The sequence below is a fragment of the Bidens hawaiensis genome, unplaced genomic scaffold, assembly GCF_021521415.1.
Source record: "Bidens hawaiensis isolate Kalapana, Puna unplaced genomic scaffold, B.hawaiensis_p1.1 tig00016116_1, whole genome shotgun sequence".
Classification (NCBI taxonomy): Eukaryota; Viridiplantae; Streptophyta; class Magnoliopsida; order Asterales; family Asteraceae; genus Bidens; species Bidens hawaiensis.
Genome location: NW_027492465.1, coordinates 386,155 through 410,606, shown reverse-complemented (window position 1 = coordinate 410,606; position 24,452 = coordinate 386,155). Strand labels below are relative to the sequence as shown.

Below are 24,452 nucleotides of genomic sequence, written 5' to 3'. Positions count from 1 at the left end.
TAAGCCGTGTATGCGCGCGCGTATGAGTGAAAGAGGTAAAGAGATAAGATAACAAAGACTACACAAACATATGCAGTGCGTATCATTATAACTAATGGGTCGTCGCGGTTATAGTCTAATATGCATGCAGCTTCTAGTTCGCTATAACCAATGGCTCTGATACCAATCTGTCACACCCTCAAAATCCACTAACGGAGTTTTACTGTCAGAGGGTGTGAACTAGCAGGATCGGAATCATTAGTTATAATCAAACCATAAAAACGTTTAAATGAAAATAAGTGTGGAAGCGTAAAACCATAGAAACCAATGTTGCGTCACGCAAGACGACTTAAAAACCCAATGATAACAGTTTAAAATAAGTTTGCATAATTAAAAGTGTTTCAAGCAATGCATGATCCTAAACCGCGCGCCCGCCTAGGCTACCTGAGAATAACATACTAAAAGTGTCAACACGGGGTTGGTGAGTTCACAAGTTTATATAAAATAAAGCGTTTAGCGTTTGCGTTCAGCGTTTTGCGTTCAGCGTTTTGCGTTAAGGGTTTTGCGTTACCGGATAGTGTTATGTCAATTATATATCTATAGGTAGCTAGCCTATAAAACAAGTATTACTAAGTGTTCGACACCAAAGCTGATTGTTTATCATTTGTCTTGCCACCAGGTCTATCCTGACCATGGTATGTGTTTAGCCAAGATTACACCCACTCGACCTCCAGTCGAGTTTAGCGTTGGGTGGGGTTTGTCAAACCTAGTAGTACTACTCAACAATGACTCGCTATTATCCAATATTAAACGGTTCGATGTGAATGAAGGACTTTAGTTAACGCATTTGCCACTTAGTCTTTACAAGTGATATATAATTTATACTAACAAAATCTTAAATGCGTTTTTTTCGGAGTATGTTACCTCCCCAAGTGAAAAGCGTTTGAAAACAGTTTAAAAGGGGTAAGTGAACTCACTGTTTGCGAAGTATTCCCAAAATAATTCACCAAGATGCGCGTCACATAAAAACTCTCTCTAGCGTTCTAAAACAACAAAGAGATTTTTCTAAGTGTCGGAATATTATCGAGTCTCTAGACCCGGCACATAATACCTATGCACACAACATGTTTCGTGTTTCGTTTGTGAATCGCGTGTGACTTTAACAAGTGTATTTGTGATACGTTACATGTGTGAGCAATTATTTACGTGTCATGTATTCATAATGTACATCACTAGCAATTACTCCCCGTAAGGGCAATTTGGTCAACACATAACAATTAACTAGCAATTATTCCCCACGAGGGCAATTTGGTCAAATCATGACAATCAATTAGCAATTATTCCCCACAAGGGCATTTTGGTCAAAACACGACAATTAATTAGCAATCATTCCCCTCAAGGGCAATTTGGTCAAAACACGATAATAAATTAGCAATCACGTTGTTTCATGCAACTTTCACAAAATTCAGCAACTAGTTTCTTAACGACAGAATTTCTACTTGAAAAACTAGTCTATCCCACCGATCATAGCATCACAATTAATTTACCAAAAATCATCACAAAAGCATATATGTCCTAGGTTTCCAGAAAATATTTTATTATATTTTTATTCCACATAGGTTTCTCACAATAATCAAATCATTACAGCAAACTCATAACAGTCAAATTCATGCGCAACAGAATTTTATTTGAAATTCCCGTTAAACGAAAAATCCAATAAATGCAAGACCACTTGGGTTAGGTTCCTAACTCAACAAGTCAACTTTCAGAAGTGGAACCAACCCAATTGGTCTCGTAGTTCATGAGATATAACATTTACAAAACAACCTAACAGCAGGTCTAACAACTCAGCTTTGCACAACGTTTTTGTAAAATCATAAAAGTTAACTTTTACACGTCCAAAAATTGCAAATTTATATTCTTTAGAAACTAGACTCAACCTAGTTTACTGTAGTATCAATTATCTCAATCAATTTTCACTTTTACACCCCGTTACAGTCAATCAAACATCAACAACACAATCTGTCCAGAAACTGTTTGCATCCAAACTCAACAATTTAACTATCTATGGACCACAAATCATTCATATAACATTCTAGACACCATAACTACTATCCATGCATATCAATTACACCATACATACATAGTTAGGGTTTTAATTGATCTCAAACTCAAAGACACAACAATTAACATGCAATAATATCAAAACTAGTTATCAAATCATCATCAATACACCATCAAATCAACAACAATCATATGAACACCATACATAGGAAAAATCGGACCTAGGGTTTGTAATTTATACCTTCAAAAGCGCCAATACAAGCAATAGGAAGGTAGGAGATGGCTAGAAACGGATATAGGATGCTTCAATTGTGAAAGACAAGATCAAAATCCAAGAGGTGTGTGTGTGTGTGTGAACCGATTGTGAGGAGGGTGGGGGGGTTTGGCCGTCGGTTTTGGGAAGAGGGAGAGGGAGGAGAGGTTAGGGTTTTATAATATTAATAATAATAACATGTTACACTTTAGTCCCTAAACTTCCAAATGTTACATCTCTAGCTTAATTAACTGGGTTCTTGTTTCTTGTTTAGCATTCCACATAACATAATCAAGTAACACATATGTCTAACACATAATTATCACATAATTATTGTATTGACGTTTTTTGTTTATTCACTAATCGTTTGCGTCAACTCGTTTGCGTTTCGGTGTAATTCCCGAAAGACTACACATGTAGTAAGTGTCAAGCGTCATTTAAACCCTAGTTTAAATGTAATGAGGTGTGCGTTATAGATTCAGTGATTTTTAAGTTTGAATTGACGGAGTTGAGTTAACGGAGTTAACCTGAAATTGACGATTGTCACAGACATGGCAAGAGTCTCCGGTGTTGTGTTGATGAAGATGATGGCGATGACAGTTGATGATGGCTCAAATTGTTTGATATAAGTATATTAATTGATGTTTGATAAAAAAAAGAAATTAATTTCCATGTAAGCAAGACACATCAGATGAGTTAATAAGAAGATATTATAAAGAAAGTCACGTCAGCGTCTCCATTAACGACGTTAGCCTTAAGTTAACGGGGGAGTAATAAAAACAAATATGGTGAAAGTTGGGAGTTATCTACCAACGGGAGAAAGTTAGGAGTATTAAAAACCAATATCTCATAATTATATCTAAATTATAAAAGAAAATAATGATTGTTTTTTTATTTGTAGAGTTTCGACACAAAATACAATCATTTTATGCAACATAAGCACGTTCTTTTCAAATACACGGGTTAAACGGGTCAGCAAGCACACCTAACAAGGCCAATCTAAACATGATTTGTTTACCGAAACATGATTGGGTATCCGAAACTAAGGCAAACCTGCTTAGACAAAACTATAACCTACAAAATTTGACAGGGACTAAAAACGATATGTTTAGTGGGAGAAAACCAATGTTATAAAAGTAGGATTATAAGGCCGAGTACTCTCTGAGTACTCGCTACAAGGTATGTCACCGAGGCGAGTTTCAGTAAATCCGCCTAGTTACTAAAATCGGTCATATGTGGTCAACCTCAGTCAGAATCACATCTTATCGGGGAACATGGACCGATTTTGACTCAAAAAAATAAAACATAATTGTTATTTCAATAATATTAAAGAACAAATATCATATTTTTTAATTAATGGTTAGTAATTTTTAGAATATTTTATATTTAAAAATGTATTTTTTTTATTTATATTGATAATCACCTATTTTGTTATAAATATTAGTAAACTTAAGATATTTGACATATATATAATAACCAAATATTAATTTTTTTATATTTACCATGTCCGAGTACTCCGAGTACTCCCTCCAAGGGAGTCGGCCGCCTAGGGACCGCCTAGCGACTTTTGCAACATTGGAGAAAACATGCAATTTTAAACATTAGAGACAATGATATGGATGAGCAATGGTATCACCGGTTAGAAAACCGGGATCGAAAAATTTGGATCGTTAATTAGTACCGGTATTTACCGAATTATTGCATATTGTATCAGTACCGAACCAAACATTTTGGATAGTAGTACCGGTATGATACCAAGCTCATCCCTAAACTATGAGATGTTTTTGGATGAAACATTTGTGAGTACACTCCCACAAACGAGTATGTTATGTCATTTTAGTTTTTATCTTCTTTTTCTTATTGTTTTTTTATATATTTCATTTTTAACAGATTAAAGTTTATATTATTTAACTTCTAAACTTCTAAATATTTGTAATTTTTTCAAGAAAGTACGTTTTTTTGGGGATGTGTAAATTTTGTAAACCTAAAAGTTTTGGGATGAGTTACCTTAAGGCAATAAACTAGTGATGAGCAGATTCGGTACCGGTATTGAACTGGTAGCGTCGGTACAAAATGATACCAAATGAGTTTCAAGTTTTGAGTTTTTGGTACTATACGGTACGGGTATTTTCTGAATTTTGTCTTCAATACCGGTACGAAGAATTTGCAATTTTTGATACCGTACCGATATCTCTACAATAAACTTGCTCTAATAAGGACAATAAATGTATAAAGCTCTTTAATAGTGTAGAATGTAGATGCATGAAAGCAATCCATGGTATCACGACCACGATGATGGTAAATGTGCTAAGCATCATAAAAACCGAAAATGATATGTTAGAAGAAAGCATTTGTATTAGTGATCTCATTCCTTAATGTGGGATTAGACTATTTGGTAGAGACTCTTTCCTTTTAGAATGGCAAACTCGGGTATAAATCCGGCCTAAGTCATCTTAGTTTGGAGTAGGAGCATGGTAGATATACCATCCAACAAAAATTGTGACTAAAAGGAAAGTGGACATTGATGATAAAACTGTACTTTTGAAAGACAATCAGTTCACAAGCTTCACACCGATTTATTTAGGCCAATTGGTGTACTCTCATGCCCCAGTACATGATAAGATGTCATGAACAAGTTAAGCCCGTTAAATGCCACTCCACCCTATGCGATAGAATTGTTAAAAGGGCCACGGGTCAAGGAGCTAATGGATTAAAAGGAGTGAGAGCAATGTTTTAAAAACCGGTATTTTACTTGTATCGGATTGGACTAAAAAATGGTACAACCGGTTGGACCGGGTTATACCGGGAGGTTCAACCGGTTGAATATTTTACCTTGTAATTTCCTATAAATGTAATTTCAATGCAAAAATAACTCAAAACTATATGATTACATATCAAAAAATAATTCAAAAGTTAATTCATATTAAAAAATAATGCGAAAGCACTCAATTTTAAAAAAGTAGTCCTAAAGTTTACCTTTGAATGTTAATTGCTGGGTTGAAAATAATTTTGAAAAAATATGGGTCGTAAAAATCTAAAATTTCTCGGACTTAAAACCGGTTTACCGGTAAAACCGGTATTTTAGACAAAAACCGCCGGTACGATGTTTAAGCAAACCGGTGAAAAATACCGGCCTGTTGTGCGAAATCCGGTTTAACCGGTTCAACCGGCCGGTTTGAATCGGTTTTTAAAACACTGAGTGAGAGTCACTAAACTGAGCGACTCTCATATTTAGTTTTTTTTTTTCATTTTTTAATCTAAAAATACTACTCTATATATTTATTACTCATCATTTTATTACTTTTTTTTCATTCCAAAACAATCTTCATAATCATTATCATCATCATTATCATCAGATTAGCCCTCACATATTCTATTTTTTATAACTCATCTTGTCATTTTATGTTTTTATTTTTTTCTTTATTTTTATTTTCTTATCAATGTTTAATAAAATTAAATTAATAAAATATTAATATTATTATTTATTCTTGTATTAAAACTAAATGTTTAATGATGAAATTAGATATATAAATAAAAAAATAGAGTGAAGAGAGTTAAAAAGTAAACCATTTCTTTTGAAGAATAGAGTGAATGGGAAAAGAAAAGCCCAATACATAATTTACTCATTAGCTAATTATCCAACCCAAAAATAACAAACATAGTCCAATGCACATTTAACTCATTACACAAAATACCTTATTATAAACATACACAAACATACCAATTACTTCATAGCCCATTATGGCAAGAAGAGCACCAGGTACAATTATCATTGTACCGTCTATCTTTTTTCTACATAAAGGTTCACGTTTTAGTACTCACTAGGGGCACCAAAATCTCGAAGAAGACCATGTAGCATGCAAATGTGGGTATACCAAGATGTAGTCTTTGAACCAGTGTTGTTGAAACCGGACCTGTGACATTCGTCAATTTCGGGTCTCGTTTGTATTCGTTTATCATGTAAACCGACCCATTTTGTAAACCAAAGCTTATGATATAATCAAAATGATGGATTTTATGTTACAATATTGTTTTACACTTGTTGGGTCTTGAAAACATTCTTTTTGGTCCTTAAAACTCCTTAAACCAAACTTTGGGGACTATTATTGCCATTTACCAAAAACTTGTTTGACCATTTCAACCATTACATGCATCTTTACCCTATTTGTATGAACCATACTCTTACCATTATAAAAGCAAGGCTCCATACACCATTTTGGTTGTTCATCTTCTCCAAAATCTCTCTCAAATCCAAGTATTCATCTTCAACATTTTGTTATTTTGATTTCTTAAGGTCAACTAACTATAGTCTTTCATTTTAACTTGTTCATATAATATTACTAACACTTGAATATGGTGGTACAACATATATATAATACACACCCCTTGTTTCCTTTATTTGTGTAACATCCTAAAATTTATAATGTTGAATAAAGAAAGTTATGTTTAGTGATTTCGCGTTATTAATTAATTAATATCGAGTAAAGAACGGATCATGGACTTAGATTAATTGAGATGGGTTAAATGAGAATGAGCCTTAGGTCCATGGGCTTTAAGGGATATAAATATCCCCTAAACCAACCTAAAACCCTAAACCCTCATTTCATTTCCATCATAATCTCTACACACTCCAAACACACACACACACACCATAAACGAGCAAGATCCGAGAGAGAGTAAACGTTAGTTGGTATTAGATCTTATTACACGAGATCTAGAGTGCATAAACAAGCTAACCAAGATCGAACGAGCGCTAAAGGTATGTTCTCGACCTTTAAAGTTTACGTAGTATTGAACGTTTTTACTTATAGGTCCAAGCTTTATAGTATATACGGGATATATATACGACCGAAAACGGTTAGGGAACATAGTGGGTGATGTCGAACCATAACAAGGGTATTAAAATCGCCAAAATGCTTGATAAAAACCAAACCCGTAGCTGAACTGGGCAACTTCGCCTGCAAAGCCATAACTTCGCCTGCAAAGCTTAACTTCGCTTGCAAGCTTAACTTCGCTTGCAAGCAAGTTCTCCTAACTAATTAACTTCGCCTGAGTTAAGTTCGCTTAAGGTTTAACTTCGCCTAAATCTAAGTTCGCCTAAGGTTTAACTTCGCCTAAAGCTAAGTTCGCCTAAGGTTTAACTTCGCCTAAAGTCAAGTTCGATTAGAAAATAAATTAAAAACCTAATGAAAAAATGTGTTAAGACAGTTCGTCTAAGGTTTAACTTCGCCTAAAGTCAAGCTCGACCCCAGCCAGGGGCTCTGCCCCTTGGACCCTGCTAGGGGCTGCCGCCCCTAGAACCCCGCTACCAGGGGCTCTGCCCCCGGACCCCCGTTCGTTGTGGGTTATATAAAGATAGAAATACAACATGAGTAGTAGTAGTTAATTGATACATGTAAATATTATACAGTTAGCCGTGCACAGCTCAAGGAGGGAATAACGATTAATGGAGAGCGTAACAGGATTCAGGTGAGTTTCTAGCCCCATTTATGTGTTATGTTTTCGGGGCTGTGTGCATACTCAATATGTTTGTTAATACGCTTATTCTAAGAGATAAGTGTATGCCTTATGTGAATGATGTGATAAGACTAACCTCGGTTTAACCGAAATTAGTCCAAACCGGAAACCGAACTTTTGTTTACTAGTTTTGTTAAAATAATTGTTTAAACATGTTTATTGCTAGATTTGAGTTTCAAAAATCATTTCTACAAGTTCTTTGATATTAAGCATATGGAATCCATCTATGAACTCGTTGGGAGATGGAAACCAAACTAAACCGAAACTTTTGCTTAAAAGACTTGTAGTTAACTTTTTAGTTGTAAAATTTAAGTTTTCTTCATTTATAAACCAATATACAAGTTCTATGATATTTGGGCATGTAGAAACCATCTATGAACTATTTGTGAGATGGAGACCGAACCAAACCGAACTATACCGACTTTTACTCGCTTAAGACACACAAGTGTGTTTTTAGCTATCAAGACTTGTATATTTCTTTAAAAATAGTTTACAAACTGATTTTAATTATTTTCTTAAGTACTTGGAATTGTTGGATCCAACTTGATCTCATCACATAGTTTGGACCGACAAAACCGAACACTCGCTTAACGTGTGTTGTTAGTTCTAAACAATAGATCTACATACTTGGTTAAGTGTTAGTATATTTTAATGAGTTATCTCATAACAATTAATATGTTGGAAAGTTGACTTTGGGTTTGACCATTTGTCAAGACCCGAATCGACAACCCGAACACTCGTTAAAAACCCGTTTTAGTATCTTTGTCCCAAAAGAACTTGCATTTTAGTATTTTTCCCACCTTATTACTTAACATTGGTTAAGTAAATATTAAGGTTAGATACTTTAACCCGGTTTCGAGCAAACTTACATTTTTAAAGGATTGTTATTATAAATTCTTAAATAGTTACATTTTAAACCTTGAACTTTAATTGTTTACTTTTTGCAACAATTATTTTATTTAAAGATCTTCAAGACAACCATTCTAAATCCAAGATTTTATTGTCATTTAGGCCTTGCTCGTTAAACTTCATCCATCCGGTTATTCATCTTTTACCGATCAAGTTTTATACTTGAACGTGAGTAACTTCATACCCCGTTTTCTATCTTTTGTTTTGGGGTGACATTTCATACTTATTCAAATCAAATGCTTTATACTTGAGTCTTAAACCACAAACGTTGTTGTATACTTTACTTGAATAATTGCTCGATTTGTTGTTCTATGCTTATATGCCTATGTGTTTATCGCTTTCGGTTGGTAGAATCTATAAATCATAGACTACTTGGCATCCCCTTGTAGCAAGGTGTCGTTAACGTAATGCAATTAACGATATTCTATTAAATCCTAGACTACTTGGCAATCCCTTGTAGCTAGGTGGCGCTAACGTAATTCTATTAGCGATTGTCAATTTATCCAAGTTTATAGCTATTATTTATGGTTTTGTATACTAGTTTTGTGGCTTTTCATACTATATATCTATTGTTCAAACTTATGAATTGCTCACCAACCTTTGTGTTGACAACTTTATTTTATGAAATGTTACAGGTTTGCATCTAGGTTGATTATGTAGCTCGGTGAAGAAAATGACACAAATACCGTTAGGATATTAGCAAAAATGAACAATATTTGATTTGCTATATTTTGTTATATTTTGTTGTATTTGACTTATGAATATTTGGTTATGTGACATTATCGATGTTGTGAAATAAAATGAGTTTGTTAAATATTGTCGCTTTAAATAGTGTCATGCGTTTATGGGCAATCGCTACACCTCGGCATGTTCCGCCACCTTTGGTCGGGGTGTGACAGATTGGTATCAAAGCCATGACAATTAAGATAGGTGGTTAGACGTAACGACCTAGAATTGTTATGCTTAGGGTCCTATACGTGTGTTCATACGTGTTTACTCTATTTTATTGTTCTTTATGAACTTGTTTAAAATTCACCAATATCCTAAATGTTCACATACACATACTTTCATAGTATTTCCAAGGTATCCTTACCTTAAAACGCAAAAAGTAGATTTTTATTGTGTTTTATGGATTACAAGATTAATTTGGATCCCGTTGTTTCAAATCCCTTAAAGTTGCGTTTATATCGGGTTTGTAGCCATCATAGAAAACGAGACATTATAAAATGACCATTTGACAAAAAGATTCCAATGATCGAAGGTGATTTACTTACCTGGGATGGTTGAGTTATTATGCTCGTTTTCTAGGCCATAAACCGTGTTATAAATGTTAATTCTTTAAGCATTCGAATGTGAGCGTTCCGGTCGTCATCCTAATTTTTCGGTGTTAAAACAATAGGGCTACGGTGATTTCGTGGACTAGTGTTTTGGCATGACGTTGTATCTCAATTTATTGTGTTATCATTGTTATTTGAGTCTAAAACATGAAAAAGTCGCGGTGGTTACGTGCACATGTTTGGACTCCAACGTGGTGTTTTAAAAAACCTTTTATTTAGTGTTGGAATATCAAGTCATGGTGATTTCATGCGCGATTCTTCCGACTCTATAAATCTCAAATTTTCAAGCCTAAACTATCTCAAAAAAAAATCATTTACGTTTTGTTTACGGTTTTGTTATTTATAAACAAAGTTTTATATTTTATCTAACACTAACATCTTCTCCATACTAACTCTAGGATTCACAAATCAAAAATCGAAATCTCATTTTATTTTATACACCTTTATATTTATTTCCTTTTATCCAAAACTTATCCCATTTTCTTTATAAATGTTAGCATGCCTCCGCTAAGACGCCAACCGCGATATGACTCCACCCGACGTATGGCCGCTCTCGTCGCCAAGCAAATGGCCGCGGTGATTCCCGAACTTATGACCCAAATACAAGCAAACCAACCCGCACCCGTTGTTGCACCTATTGAACCCAAACCCGCATCCTACCTGCTTAAACAATTTACCAGTGCCAACCCGTCCAAATTCTTTGGAACCAACTGTGCGACTACCTTGTTGCAATGGTTCGAATCTGTGGAGAATGTGTTTTTACACAACGAATGCCCCGAAGAGAAAAAGACAAACTTCGCTTTAAGCATGTTTAGGGGAACCGCCCTAACATGGTGGGGTAGTGTTATGCACCTCCAAGGTACGGATGTGGCCATGGCTCTTCCATGGGCAAGGCACTTATGAAGAAGAAATTATGTCCCAAACACGAGCTCCAAAAGCTTGAGGAAGAATTTTGGAACCTAAAACAAGAAAGTGGTGATAACGCCGCTTACTCGCTCCATTTCCACGAGCTAAGCGTTCTTCTACCTCACTTGGTTACCTCACCCAAACGTGAAATTGACAAATATATTGGGGGTTTACCGGTGAAAATCCGGGACTCGGTCATGAGTAGCAAACCCGCGAACCTTGAGGAAGCCATCACGTTAGCTGGTTGGCTATCGGAAAATCACGTGAAGGCGGGTACCCTAACCCTCAAGAAAGCAAGTGAGAAAGACAAGCCCGAGCCTGCACCGCAAGCCAAGGTTGAACCCGCACCACAAGCCCCGCACCACAAGCCATAAACTACTCAAACTCCTCCCGACACAACAATAACAACAACAACAACAAGAAACCCAAAAACAACTACCGAAACTTTGCCGTTACCCAACCTCAACAACAAACCCAAGCTCCCCAAAACCGAAGACCATATACCGGTCCTTACCCGCTGTGTAATGCTTGCCAATTTCACCACCCAGCAAACTCGCCTTGTCACCAGTGTACCATTTGTAACCGACTTGGCCATCTTAACACCACTTGCCGATCCGCCCAAAGAACCCAACCCAACCAACCTAACCAACCAAACAAACCAAGAACTTTTCCCCAAAATTCCCAAAACCGATATGCACCCTACCCACCAAACCAACCCCAACCACCCCGAGCTTGTTACAATTGTGGAGATCCAAACCATTTCCGCAATAATTGCCCTCGCCTCACCTTTGCTAACCAAACCATGACCGTACATTACTACCAAACCCAAGCTTACCAAGTCCAAACCTATCAACCCCAAATTCCCCAACTCAATGCACCACTCATCCAACCCATCCAAGCAATCCAAGCACCACCTCCACCTCCACCTCCACAACAAACACCTCAAGTCAACCATGGTAATCAAGGGCGAGCTTTTATGATGAATGCAAATCAAGTTCAAGTGGCAAACGATGTTGCGAACGGTATGTTTTTGGTGAACTATCATTTGGCTTCTATTTTATTTGATACCGGTGCCGATAGAAGTTTTATTTATTTGAAATTTGAGTCGAAACTTGCGATGCCTCGAACTAAGTTTCCCGACCGTTCTCTGTTGAAGTCGCCAATGGAAATTCTATTACCATCAATTCCGTCGTCCGCGATTGTTCTCATATTCTTTCTAAGCATAATTCTCCATTGATCTCATCCCGATGCAAATGGGTAGCTTCGATGTCATAGTAGGCATGGATTGGTTATCTTTGCACCGTGCCAAAGTCGTTTGTTTTGATAAATTCATTCGTATCCCGCTCGTCAACGGTAAAATTCTTAAGGTCTTTGGAAACACAACGTCACGAAGGCTAAACCTTATGTTGTGTGCTCAATCGCAAAAGTACTTACGCCAAAAGTACGTTCCGTTTCTAGCTCTCTCGGTGACAAAAGACAAAAAGGAAAGGAAGATCCAAGATATTCCTATTGTTCGTGATTTCCTTGATATCTTTCCCGATGATGTTACCGGTCTTCCTCCCGTTCGTCCGATTGAATTCCAAATCGATCTTGTGCCCGGCGCGATGCTCGTGGCCAAGGCTCCTTATCGTCTAGCCCCGTCTGAAATGCAAGAACTATCAAACCAACTTGAAGAACTTTCCGATAAAGGCTTCATTCGTTCAAGCTCTTCTCCTTGGGGCGCTCCCGTTCTCTTCGTGAAAAAGAAGGATGGTTCGTTTCGTATGTGCATTGATTATCGTGAACTTAACAAGCTTACTATTAAAAATCGTTATCCATTGCCACGTATCGACGACTTATTCGACCAACTTCAAGGCACAACTTGTTTCTCCAAAATTGATCTTCGATCGGGTTATCATCAATTGCGTGTTCGCGAAGAAGACATTCCAAAAACCGCTTTCCGTACTCGATATGGACATTTCGAATTTTTGGTTATGCCCTTCGGGTTAACAAATGCACCCGCGGTATTTATGGACCTCATGAACCGCGTTTGCAAACCATTCCTTGATAAATTCGTTATTGTCTTTATTGATGACATCCTTATCTTTTCTAAATCCAAAGCCGAATATGAACATCATTTGCGTTCCATTCTCGAACTCCTTAGAAACGAACAACTCTATGTCAAATTCTCCAAATGTGAATTTTGGCTCGAAGAAGTTCAATTTTTGGGACATATCGTAAACGACAAAGGTATTCATGTTGATCCCGCTAAAATTGAGGCCGTTAAGGATTGGAAAACTCCAACGAATCCCACGGAAATTCGATTCTTCCTCGGTTTGGCCGGATATAACCGGCGTTTCATTCGGAATTTTTCCAAGATCTCTTTGCCTCTTACCTCTCTCACCCATAAGGGACAACCCTTCGATTGGGGTTCGAAGCAAGAGGAAGCCTTTTGTACTCTCAAGGACATGCTTTGCAATGCTCCTATTCTAACCCTTCCCGATGGAACGACGATTTTGTTGTATTTTGTGATGCATCCCATCAAGGCATTGGTTGTGTTCTCATGCAACGAGGTCAAGTCATCGCATACGCATCAAGGCAACTTAAGGTCAACGAGAAGAACTATACGACTCATGATCTCGAACTTGGTGCTGTCGTTTTCGCTCTCAAAATCTGGAGACATTACCTTTATGGTACAAAATGTGTGGTTTTTACCGATCATAAAAACCTTCAACACATTTTCGACCAAAAAGATCTCAACATGAGACAACGAAGATGGGCCGAATTACTTAGTGATTACGACTGCGAGATTCGCTACCACCCCGGTAAAACGAATGTTTTCGCCGACTCCCTAAGTCGAAAGGTTAATGTTAAATCCTTTCTACTTCTAAGCGTCATTGTTCAAACCGATCTTCAAATTCGTATCTTTCAAGCTCAACGCACCTCCGTCGAAGAAGGTAATATGTACGACGAAATGTCATGTGGAGCCGAACTTCAACTCGAAACCAAACCCGATGGTCTTTTGTATTTTCTCAATCGCTTGTGGGTTCCCGATCGCGATGACCTTCGTACTTGTATTCTCGACGAAGCTCATAATTCGCATTATTCCGTTCATCCCGGTGCGGATAAGATGTATTTTGATCTTCGTGCTACCTTTTGGTGGCCGGGTATGAAAAAGGACGTAGCGTTGTTTGTATCTAAATGTATTACTTGCTCGAAAGTCAAAGCCGAACATCAAAGACCTTTTGGTCTACTCGAGCAACCACCGATTCCCGTTTGGTAATGGGAAGACATTGCTATGGACTTTATCACCAAATTACCCAAAACCCAGAAAGGCAACGATAGCATTTGGGTGATGATCGATCGATTAACCAAATCTGCTCATTTCATTCCGATTCGCGAGAAGTACTCTGTCGAGCAGCTTGCTCAAATCTATGTTCGGGAAATCGTGTGTCGACACGGTTTTCCATTTTCTATCATCTCCGATCACGATGCCCGTTTTACCTCTCATTTTTGGCGATCTCTTCAAGAAGCTTTGGGAACACATCTCGATCTTAGCACCGCTTATCATCCTCAAACGGACGGTCAATCCGAACGTACAATCCAAACACTCGAGGATATGCTACGAGCATGTGTTCTTGATTTCGGTGGGAATTGGAATTCTCATCTTCCGGTCATCGAGTTCTCCTACAATAATAGCTACCACTCTAGCATTGATGTGGCTCTTTTTCAAGCTCTTTACGGTCGTAAATGTCGTTCCCCGATTTGTTGGAACGAAATCGGTGAAGCTCAAATCACGGGACCCGAAATGGTCCAAGAAGCCACCGATGTCATTAATCAAATCCGTAAGAATCTCCTAGCCGCTAGAGATCGTCAGAAGAGTTACGCCGACAAACGGCGAAAACCGATCGAATTTAATGTTGACGATCTTGTCCTTCTAAAAGTATCCCCTTGGAAGAGGGTAGTCCGTTTTGGAAAGAAGGGTAAACTAGCTCCTCGTTTCGTTGGTCCTTTCAAAATTCTTGAGCGTGTTGGGAAAGTAGCGTATCGACTTGAACTACCGCAAGAACTTGCCGGTGTTCATCCGACATTTCATGTTTCGAATCTTAAAAAGTGCCTAGCCGAGGGTAACCTTCATATACCTCTCGACGAAGTTCATGTTGATAAGTCTATGATTATGGTTGAACGACCCGTTGAGATCTTGGATCGTAACGAGAAGAAAACCAAGCGTAGTCGTATTCGGTTAGTAAAAGTTCGATGGGAATCACGGCGTGGCGCGGAGTTCACTTGGGAACGAGAAGACACAGTGAAGGAGAAGTATCCACACTTGTTTGCATCATCATCGTCATCTTAATTTCGGGACGAAATTTCCTAAAGTAGGGGATACTGTGACATTCGTCAATTTCGGGTCTCATTTGTATTCGTTTTTATATTCGTTTATCATGTAAACCGACCCATTTTGTAAACCAAAGCTTATGATATAATCAAAATGATGGATTTTATGTTACAATATTGTTTTACACTTGCTGGGTCTTGAAAACATTCTTTTTGGTCCTTAAAACTCCTTAACCAAACTTTTGGGACTATTATTGCCATTTACCAAAAACTTGTTTGACCATTTCAACCATCACATGCATCTTTACCCTATTTGTATGAACCATACTCTTACCATCATAAACGCAAGGCTCCATACACCATTTTGGTTGTTCATCTTCTCCAAAATCTCTCTCAAATCCAAGTATTCATCTTTAACATTTTGTTATTTTGATTTCTAAAGGTCAACTAACTATAGTCTTTCATTTTAACTTGTTCATCTAATATTACTAACACTTGAATATGGTTGTACAACATATATATAATACACACCCCTTGTTTCCTTTATTTGTTACTTCACTGACTCCGGTTGGTTAAGTTTCGAATGTCATAAGGCAAGGCTTCATGGAGGACTTCGTGTTCTTGATATATATACACACACACATAACTTATTATACATATCACTTATGACTAACTTCTAACCCTTTTAGTTTGTTCATCTTATTTACAAGTTCCATGGTGTGGGTTTGTATAAGACTAACCTCGGTTTAGCCGAAACTAGTCCAAACCGGAAACCGAACTTTTGTTTACTAGTTTTGTTAAAATAGTTGTTTAAACATGTTTATTGCTAGATTTGAGTTTCAAAAATCATTTTACAAGTTCTTTGATATTAAGCATATGGAATCCATCTATGAACTCGTTGGGAGATGGAAACCGAACTAAACCGAAACTTTTGCTTAAAAGACTTGTAGTTAACTTTTTAGTTGTAAAATTTAAGTTTTCTTCATTTATAAACCAATATACAAGTTCTATGATATTTGGGCATGTAGAAACCATCTATGAACTATTTGTGAGATGGAGACCGAACCAAACCGAACTATACCGACTTTTACTCGCTTAAGACACACAAGTGTGTTTTTAGCTATCAAGACTTGTATATTTCTTAAAAATAGTTTACAAACTGATTTTAATTATTTTCTTAAGTACTTGGAATTGTTGGATCCAACTTGATCTCATCACATAGTTTGGACCGACAAAACCGAACACTCCCTTAACGTGTGTTGTTAGTTCTAAACAATAGATCTACATACTTGGTTAAGTGTTAGTATATTTTAATGAGTTATCTCATAACAATTAATATGTTGGAAAGTTGACTTTGGGTTTGACCATTTGTCAAGACCCGAATCGACAACCCGAACACTCGTTAAAAACCCATTTTAGTATCTTTATCCCAAAAGAACTTGCATTTTAGCATTTTTCCCACCTTATTACTTAACATTGGTTAAGTAAATATTAAGGTTAGATACTTTAACCCGGTTTCGAGCAAACTTACATTTTTAAAGGATTGTTATTATAAATTCTTAAATAGTTACATTTTAAACCTTGAACTTTAATTGTTTACTTTTTGCAACAATTATTTTATTTAAAGATCTTCAAGACAACCATTCTAAATCCAAGATTTTATTGTCATTTAGGCCTTGCTCGTTAAACTTCATCCATCCGGTTATTCATCTTTTACCGATCAAGTTTTATACTTGAACGTGAGTAACTTCATACCCCGTTTTCTATCTTTTGTTTTGGGGTGACATTTCATACTTATTCAAATCAAATGCTTTATACTTGAGTCTTAAACCACAAACGTTGTTGTATACTTTACTTGAATAATTGCTCGATTTGTTGTTCTATGCTTATATGCCTATGTGTTTATCGCTTTCGGTTGGTAGAATCTATAAATCATAGACTACTTGGCATCCCCTTGTAGCAAGGTGTCGTTAACGTAATGCAATTAACGATATTCTATTAAATCCTAGACTACTTGGCAATCCCTTGTAGCTAGGTGGCGCTAACGTAATTCTATTAGCGATTGTCAATTTATCCAAGTTTATAGCTATTATTTATGGTTTTGTATACTAGTTTTGTGGCTTTTCATACTATATATCTATTGTTCAAACTTATGAATTGCTCACCAACCTTTGTGTTGACAACTTTATTTTATGAAATGTTACAGGTTTGCATCTAGGTTGATTATGTAGCTCGGTGAAGAAAATGACACAAATACCGTTAGGATATTAGCAAAAATGAACAATATTTGATTTGCTATATTTTGTTATATTTTGTTGTATTTGACTTATGAATATTTGGTTATGTGACATTATCGATGTTGTGAAATGAAATGAGTTTGTTAAATATTGTCGCTTTAAATAGTGTCATGCGCTTATGGGCAATCGTTACACCTCGGCATGTTCCGCCGCCTTTGGTCGGGGTGTGACAGGACCGGACCGGCCGGTCGAACCGGTCCACCGGGATTCGGTCTACCGACCGGTCTGGTTCACATAGTTCGCTCGGCTGACAGGGAACCGGCCGGTCCGAACCGGTTGAACAGGTTTTCTAAGGAAAAAAATATTTCTTTTTTGAATAAATCATTTTTTAAGCTTGATCCGTCATTTTTTGACCAAATTTGTTCGGGCGGTCCGACCGATTGAACCGGTGAACCGGCAGGCCTTCCGGTTCGGTGTCCGATCCGGTTATGAAATGTAACATCCTAAAATTTATAATGTTGAATAAAGAAAGTTATGTTAGTGATTTCGCGTTTTTAATTATTATTATCGGGTAGGAGCGGATCAGGGACTTGGATTAAATGAGAATGGGATTTAAGGGATATAAATATCCCCTAAACCCAAAAATATCTACATTTACATCTATTCCTTCACACTTCCAAAACACACACACACCCCATACACAAGCCGACCGGCGGCCGAGATCCGAGGAGAGAGAGAGAGAGAGGCCGAGAGCCGTAGAGAGAGAGACCAAGATCCGAGAGAGAAGAGAGAGCGGTTGGTTGTGATTAAGCAAGGTAACAAGATCCAACAAGCTCAAAAAGGTAAGATTCTTGAACTTTGAAGTTTAAAGATCCAAGCTTTTTAGTGTTAAGTGACAGAAAATGGTCGGGAAGCGTAGTGGGTGATATTGAACCATAGCGGGGGTGTTAAAATCGCTCGAAATGTTGGACAGAAACCAAACAGCAGGCTGTCTGGGCAACTTCGCCTTCATCTGGGCAACTTCGCCTTCAAGCGATGAACTTCGCCTGCAAGATAAGTTCGCCTGATGAACTTCGCCTGCAAGCTAAGTTCGCCTGATGACAAGTTCGCCTGAGGTTTAAGTTCGCTGATGACAAGTTCGCCTGAGGTTTAACTTCGCCTAAAGCTAAGTTCGCCTGAGGTTTAACTTCGCCTAAAGCTAAGTTCGCCTGAGGTTTAAGTTCGCCTGATGACAAGTTCGCCTGAGGTTTAACTTCGCCTAAAGCTAAGTTCGCCTGAGGTTTAACTTCGCCTAAAGCTAAGTTCGCCTGAGGTTTAACTTCGCCTGATGACAAGTTCGCCTGAGGTTTAACTTCGCCTAAAGCCAAGTTCGTTTAGAAAATAAATTAAAAATCTAATGAAAAATGTGTTAAGACAGTTAATGGAAATAAAATTTTTCCAAGCTGACCTGGCAGCTCGACCCCAGCCAGGGGCTCTGCCCCTTGGACCCTGCTAGGGGCTTCCGCCCTTAGACCCCGCTGCCAGGGGCGCTGCCCCCGGACCCCCGTTCATTGTGGGTCATATAAAGATAGAAATACATTATAAGTAGTGATAGTCAAATTGATATGTATACTTGTTATACAGTCAGCCGTGCACAACTGAAGAAAGGGATTACGATCAACGGAGAACGTAACCGTGTTCAGGTGAGTTTCTAGCCCCATTTATGTGTTATGTTTTCGGGGCTGTGTGCATACTCAATATGTTTGTTAATACGCTTATCCTAAGAGATAAGTGTATGCCTTATGTGAACAATATGAAAGTATGAATGATTGCTTGATGGAACGTGAACGATCTTCGGATATTGCACGTACTGTCAGGTTGTAATGCTATGTATAAGGTAAGTATGATATGTATGTTTAAGTGTATGAACATAATAGAGATAATAGAAGAAAGAAATGATAATGTATGGTTGTATGGTTACGAAAAGGGTCCCGAGCCCTACTAATACTCGAGGTATGATGTATGGTTGTATGGTAACGAATAGGGAATCGAACCCTTCTAATATTCGAAAACCAGGGACCAGACCCTTATAATATCTGTGATGTTAGGGAATCGAACCCTTCTAATATTCGAAAACCAGGGACCAGACCCTTTATAATATCTGTGATGTTAGGGAATCGAACCCTTCTAATATTCGAAAACCAGGGACCAGACCCTTTATAATATCTGTGATGTTAGGGAATCGAACCCTTCTAATATTCGAAAACCAGGGACCAGACCCTTTATAATATCTGTGATGTTAGGGACCAGACCCTTATAATATCTGTGATGTTAGGGAATCGAACCCTTCTAATATTCGAAAACCAGGGACCAGACCCTTATAATATCTGTGAGGTTATAGGGCGAAAGGCTCTTTAAAACGTATGATAATGTAAGATAAGAAAGTAAGATAATACAAAAGAGAGAATGAAAGTATGAATGGATGAAAGTTTAAATGTATGAAAGTATGAAAGTATAGAAGTACGAAAGTAAGAAAGTATTAAAGTATGAAAGTATAAAGGTATGAATGAAAGGATATAATTTTATGTGTATGGCATGATTATGTGATTAACTAGAACTCACTCAGCGTAGCTGACTTTTAGTATGCACGCAGGTGAGTAGGATGAGACAGCTGGCTTGAGTGGGGACACATGGCAGAAGGATAAGAGCCTGGCATCTGAAGACTTACGATGTTTTAATTTTAATGTTTTAATGTGAAAGACAAAGTATGTTTTGAGACAAGTTATGAAATATTGTAATGTTTTATGAAAGTTTTATTTTCCGCGTAAATGTTTTAATCAACTCTGATAGTTAGAACTGTGTTTATGAGTAAATCCAAAACGAAAGTAGGGTTACCGGTAACGGGGCCTCACATGAAAACATTGCTTTGAACCATGTATTCATATCGCGTCTGTTCACTAAGAAAGTTTGTTCTAAAATATCATCGTCGTACGATTTATTAAGATTTGAAAAAGAAAACAAACTTAAAATTTTTTTGGTTTAACCACCAATCAAATTTATCAATTTAACCAACTAATTTAAATAAAATACCATCGTATTAACAATTCCCAGTCAAGATATTTACAAAACCCTAGCAATCAAAACGTTCCCAAAACTCGAATACCATCCAACGATCCGATCCTCGATCCTCGATCCTTTTATATCCATCTATTCAAGTTTCGGCCCATCATTCACCAATAAATTAAAATCCCTATGAACAAAGGTCAGGTCGGGTCGGGTCGGGTCGGGTCAACCCATATCTCCACACAAATGACCACCATCCTCACCCTATATAAAACCCTTCCATAATCCCAACCCACTCCTCTCACCCTTAGCTAAAACCTCCTCCTCCTCCTCCTCTTGCTAAGGTTTATCCAACCCAACCCAACCCAACCCAACCCAACCCATGGCTTCCTCTACAGCTTCTCTTCAACTCCTAACCCTAGCCTCTTCCAAAACCCTAACCATCACCAAAACCCTATCACCCACTTCACTCCACTTCTTCCCTTCATCCCTCAAACCATTCCCAAAGCTCTTATTATTATCTTCCACCACCAGACACTTCCAACCCACCCGCAATGTAGCCGTGTCCTCTGGTTTAGAGCTCGAATATGAAGACTTATCCGACGACGGCGATGACCAGCAACAGCAGAGTTTCTCACCTGACCTCAAAATATTCGTGGGTAATTTGCCCTTTAGCGTAGATAGTGCTGCACTTGCTGGGTTGTTTGAGACTGCCGGTAATGTTGAGATGGTTGAGGTATATTATTAAATTGCTTCTTTTAATCTTGAATTCGGTGTCATTTTGTTAAGAATTTTGAGGGGTTTTAACTGTTTCAGGCTTAATTTGTATTTAAGCTTTCTAATTTTACATTTTGGTTAATTGGGTCTCTGTTTCTGGTTAATAGTTTGTGAAACAGAGGTTTTTTTAATCTTTCTTTGCAAATTATGTGTTAAATTGGGGGAATTTGGTGTAATTTCGTTGCGAATTTGATGTTTATTTGTTGAATTTGAACTGTTTTTTGGCTTAAATTGAATTTAAGCTTTACAATTTATCATTTTGGTATATTGGGTCTCTGTTTCTGGTTAATGGTATGTGAAACAGGGGTTTCCTTATCTTTCTTTGCAAATTATGTGTTAAGTTGAGGAATTTGGTGTAATTTCGTTGCGAATTTGATGTTTAATTGAGGGGTTTTAACTGTTTTAGGCTTAATTTTGAATTTAAGCTGTCCACTTTTTCATTTTGATAAATTGGGGCCTCTGTTTATGTTTAATAGTTTGTGAAACAGGGGTTTGTTTATCTTTCATTGCAAATTCTGTGTTAATTTTAGGAATTTTAACTGTTGTAGACCTAATTTTAACTCAATACTGCTCAAATTATGTGTTAATTTGAGTAATTTCAATTATTTAAACCTAATTTGAACTTATACTGTCCAAATTTTTCATTTTGATACTTAGTCTAACTGAACCACTGTATGTGTAAAACAGAGGTTTATCTATCTTTCATTGCAAATTTTGTGTCAATTTGAGGAATTTTCAGTTAATTTAGAACTAAATTTTGAGTTCATGTTTTTATTTTGATAATTAGTGAAATTGAACCCCTGTTATGTTAGTAGTATGTGAAACAGAGGCTTTTTTTTGTTTTTCATTGCAAATTTTTGTGTTATTTTAAGTAATTTAAACTATTATTAACCAAATTTAAACTCATACTGTTCAAAATTTTTATTCTGATATTCGGTGAAACTGGGCTTCTGTTTCTGTTTAATAGCATGTGAAACTGAGGTTTTTTTTATCTTTCATTGCAAATGTTGTGTTATTCAGCGAAATTTGGTCACTGTTTTTTTGCTTAATAGTATGTGAAACAGAGGTTTCTTTATATTTACCTTTCATGTGTCTTATTTTCAGGTTATATATGACAAAGTTAGTGGGAGAAGCAGAGGATTCGGGTTTGTAACAATGTCATCGGTTGAAGAAGTTGAGGAAGCTGTCAGGAAGTTCAATGGTTACGTAAGTAATCGTATAATATACATAAAGTCGAAAGCTTTGTTAATTTCAACTTTCAAGATTGTTCTAAACTTTTCAAGATTTACAGGAACTCGATGGGCGGGCAATCAGGGTGAACTCGGGCCCACCACCACCACGGAGGGAGGAATCATCGTTTGGTGGGTCCCGTGGTGGCAGTGGTAGAAGCTTTGACAACACGAACAGGGTTTATGTCGGGAATCTTTCTTGGAGCGTTGATAATGATGCTCTTGAAACTTTGTTTAGAGAGCAAGGAAATGTTGTGGAAGCTAAAGTTGTTTATGATCGGGAGACTGGTCGGTCAAGGGGGTTCGGGTTTGTGACCTATAGTTCTGCTGATGAGGTCAACAGCGCGATCGACTCGTTGAATGGCGTTGTAAGTAAATAATTCCATTTTCAAGGGTCTTTTTGTTAAATTGTTTATAAGATTTATAACTTTGATTGAAACTTATTTTGCAGGATCTTGATGGGAGGAATATTCGAGTGAGTGCTGCTGAAGCTCCTCCGCAAAGGCGTCAGTTTTAAATAATCAAAAGGTGTGATTTTGGTATTATATGTTTTTAAACTTGTGAATAATCTTTTGATGTGGTGTTAATTGGTTCAGTGAATTGGTAAACAGGTGGAGTAGGTGTTAAAGAAGGAAGTGATGCTTATTGTTAAGGTGTGAGTAGGTACACGCGTAAGGGCTAATGGGTGTTTTAAGTGTCGTTAAGTTTTGTAACCGTGTGCTTTTAAACTAAGTATTGATTCGTAATCGATCATTTTGGTGTATGCAAATTGCGTTTGGTTTGATCTAAATGTGAATGTTTACCCCTACAATCCATTCTGTGAAGTTTATTAACTTCAGTTTGAATGACCTCATGTCCAACCATAGTAAGTACTATCTTCACAATCACACCTAGTGATGCATTTTATTCACTTAATTCATCATGTAAGTCACCAAATGTCCAAATCTGACCACTTATGTGTTAAAAACTTGCAAATGCATCTTTTTTTAACATTCAAATGTATTTCTAAAGGCTGATGGATATACATCAGTGGACAACCCCTACTTGTATTAGGTGGCAGTCACATGACACTTCACACTCTACCGGCTTCACTGGAACCCACCCCCAAATAGAGGTGCACAAAAAACCCGAACCCGGAACCGGACCCGAAATAAATACCCGGAACCGGTTTTTCTAATACCCGGGTTTTTAATACCCGAACCCGACCCTACCCGTAGGGTACGGATAGGGTATGCATTTTGGCACTAAAACCCGAACCGGACCCGATTTGTACCCGGTAATACCCGAAAACCCGATTTGTACCTGGTAATACCCGAACCCAAAACCGAGGTTTTCCAATACCCGAAACCGGGTATTTCAAATACCCGATGTATACCCGAAAAATACCTTAAAAATACCCGAATAATACCCCTAAAAAGTGTAAACTTTTAAAAAATCCAATCTATATAAAAAAATACCGGAAAAAAACCCGAAAAAACCCGTAAATAGAGTTTTTTCAATACCCGATAATAGGGTATTCAAATACCCGGTTTTAGAATACCCGGTTCTATACCCTACCCGAACCCGATACATAGGGTATGATTTTTAGAGAAAATACCCGACCCGAACCCTACCCGACTATTACCAATACCCGGTCATACCCGAACCCGGATATTTAGAAAACCCGATTTGTGCACCTCTACCCCCAAATGGCCACTATTTTCATACTTCAATCAAATCTTTTGAGTTGTAAGGCCATCTAGTGTGGTTTACTAAGCATCACGTGTGATGCCTACGTGGCTCACGTGAGATCGTTTGAACACCACGCTCCCCTTCCCTTGGTCACTAGTGATGGGGTGCAAATAAGGGGGTTAACGTGGCTCATTTGCCCTATCCATCCATTAGGAAT

General features: G+C 37.4%; 1 protein-coding gene across 2 annotated transcripts in view; it reads left to right on the top strand.

Moving 5' to 3' along the window:
- Positions 1 to 23,170, top strand: part of LOC143550622 (30 kDa ribonucleoprotein, chloroplastic-like) — a 126,839-nt gene extending 103,669 nt beyond the window's left edge. Inside the window, exons 2-6 of one of the 2 annotated variants that reach the window (XM_077041241.1) lie at positions 20,885 to 20,893; positions 20,929 to 21,294; positions 22,440 to 22,541; positions 22,627 to 22,932; positions 23,016 to 23,170. In XM_077041241.1, the coding sequence (XP_076897356.1) occupies positions 20,941 to 21,294; positions 22,440 to 22,541; positions 22,627 to 22,932; positions 23,016 to 23,081 (828 nt within the window). In that variant the 5' untranslated portion in view covers positions 20,885 to 20,893; positions 20,929 to 20,940 and the 3' untranslated portion in view covers positions 23,082 to 23,170. Of the gene's footprint in view, positions 1 to 20,870; positions 20,894 to 20,923; positions 21,295 to 22,439; positions 22,542 to 22,626; positions 22,933 to 23,015 lie in introns of those variants that run through there. The other variant, XM_077041242.1, reaches the window with a different exon arrangement.
- Positions 23,171 to 24,452: the final 1,282 nt, after the last annotated feature.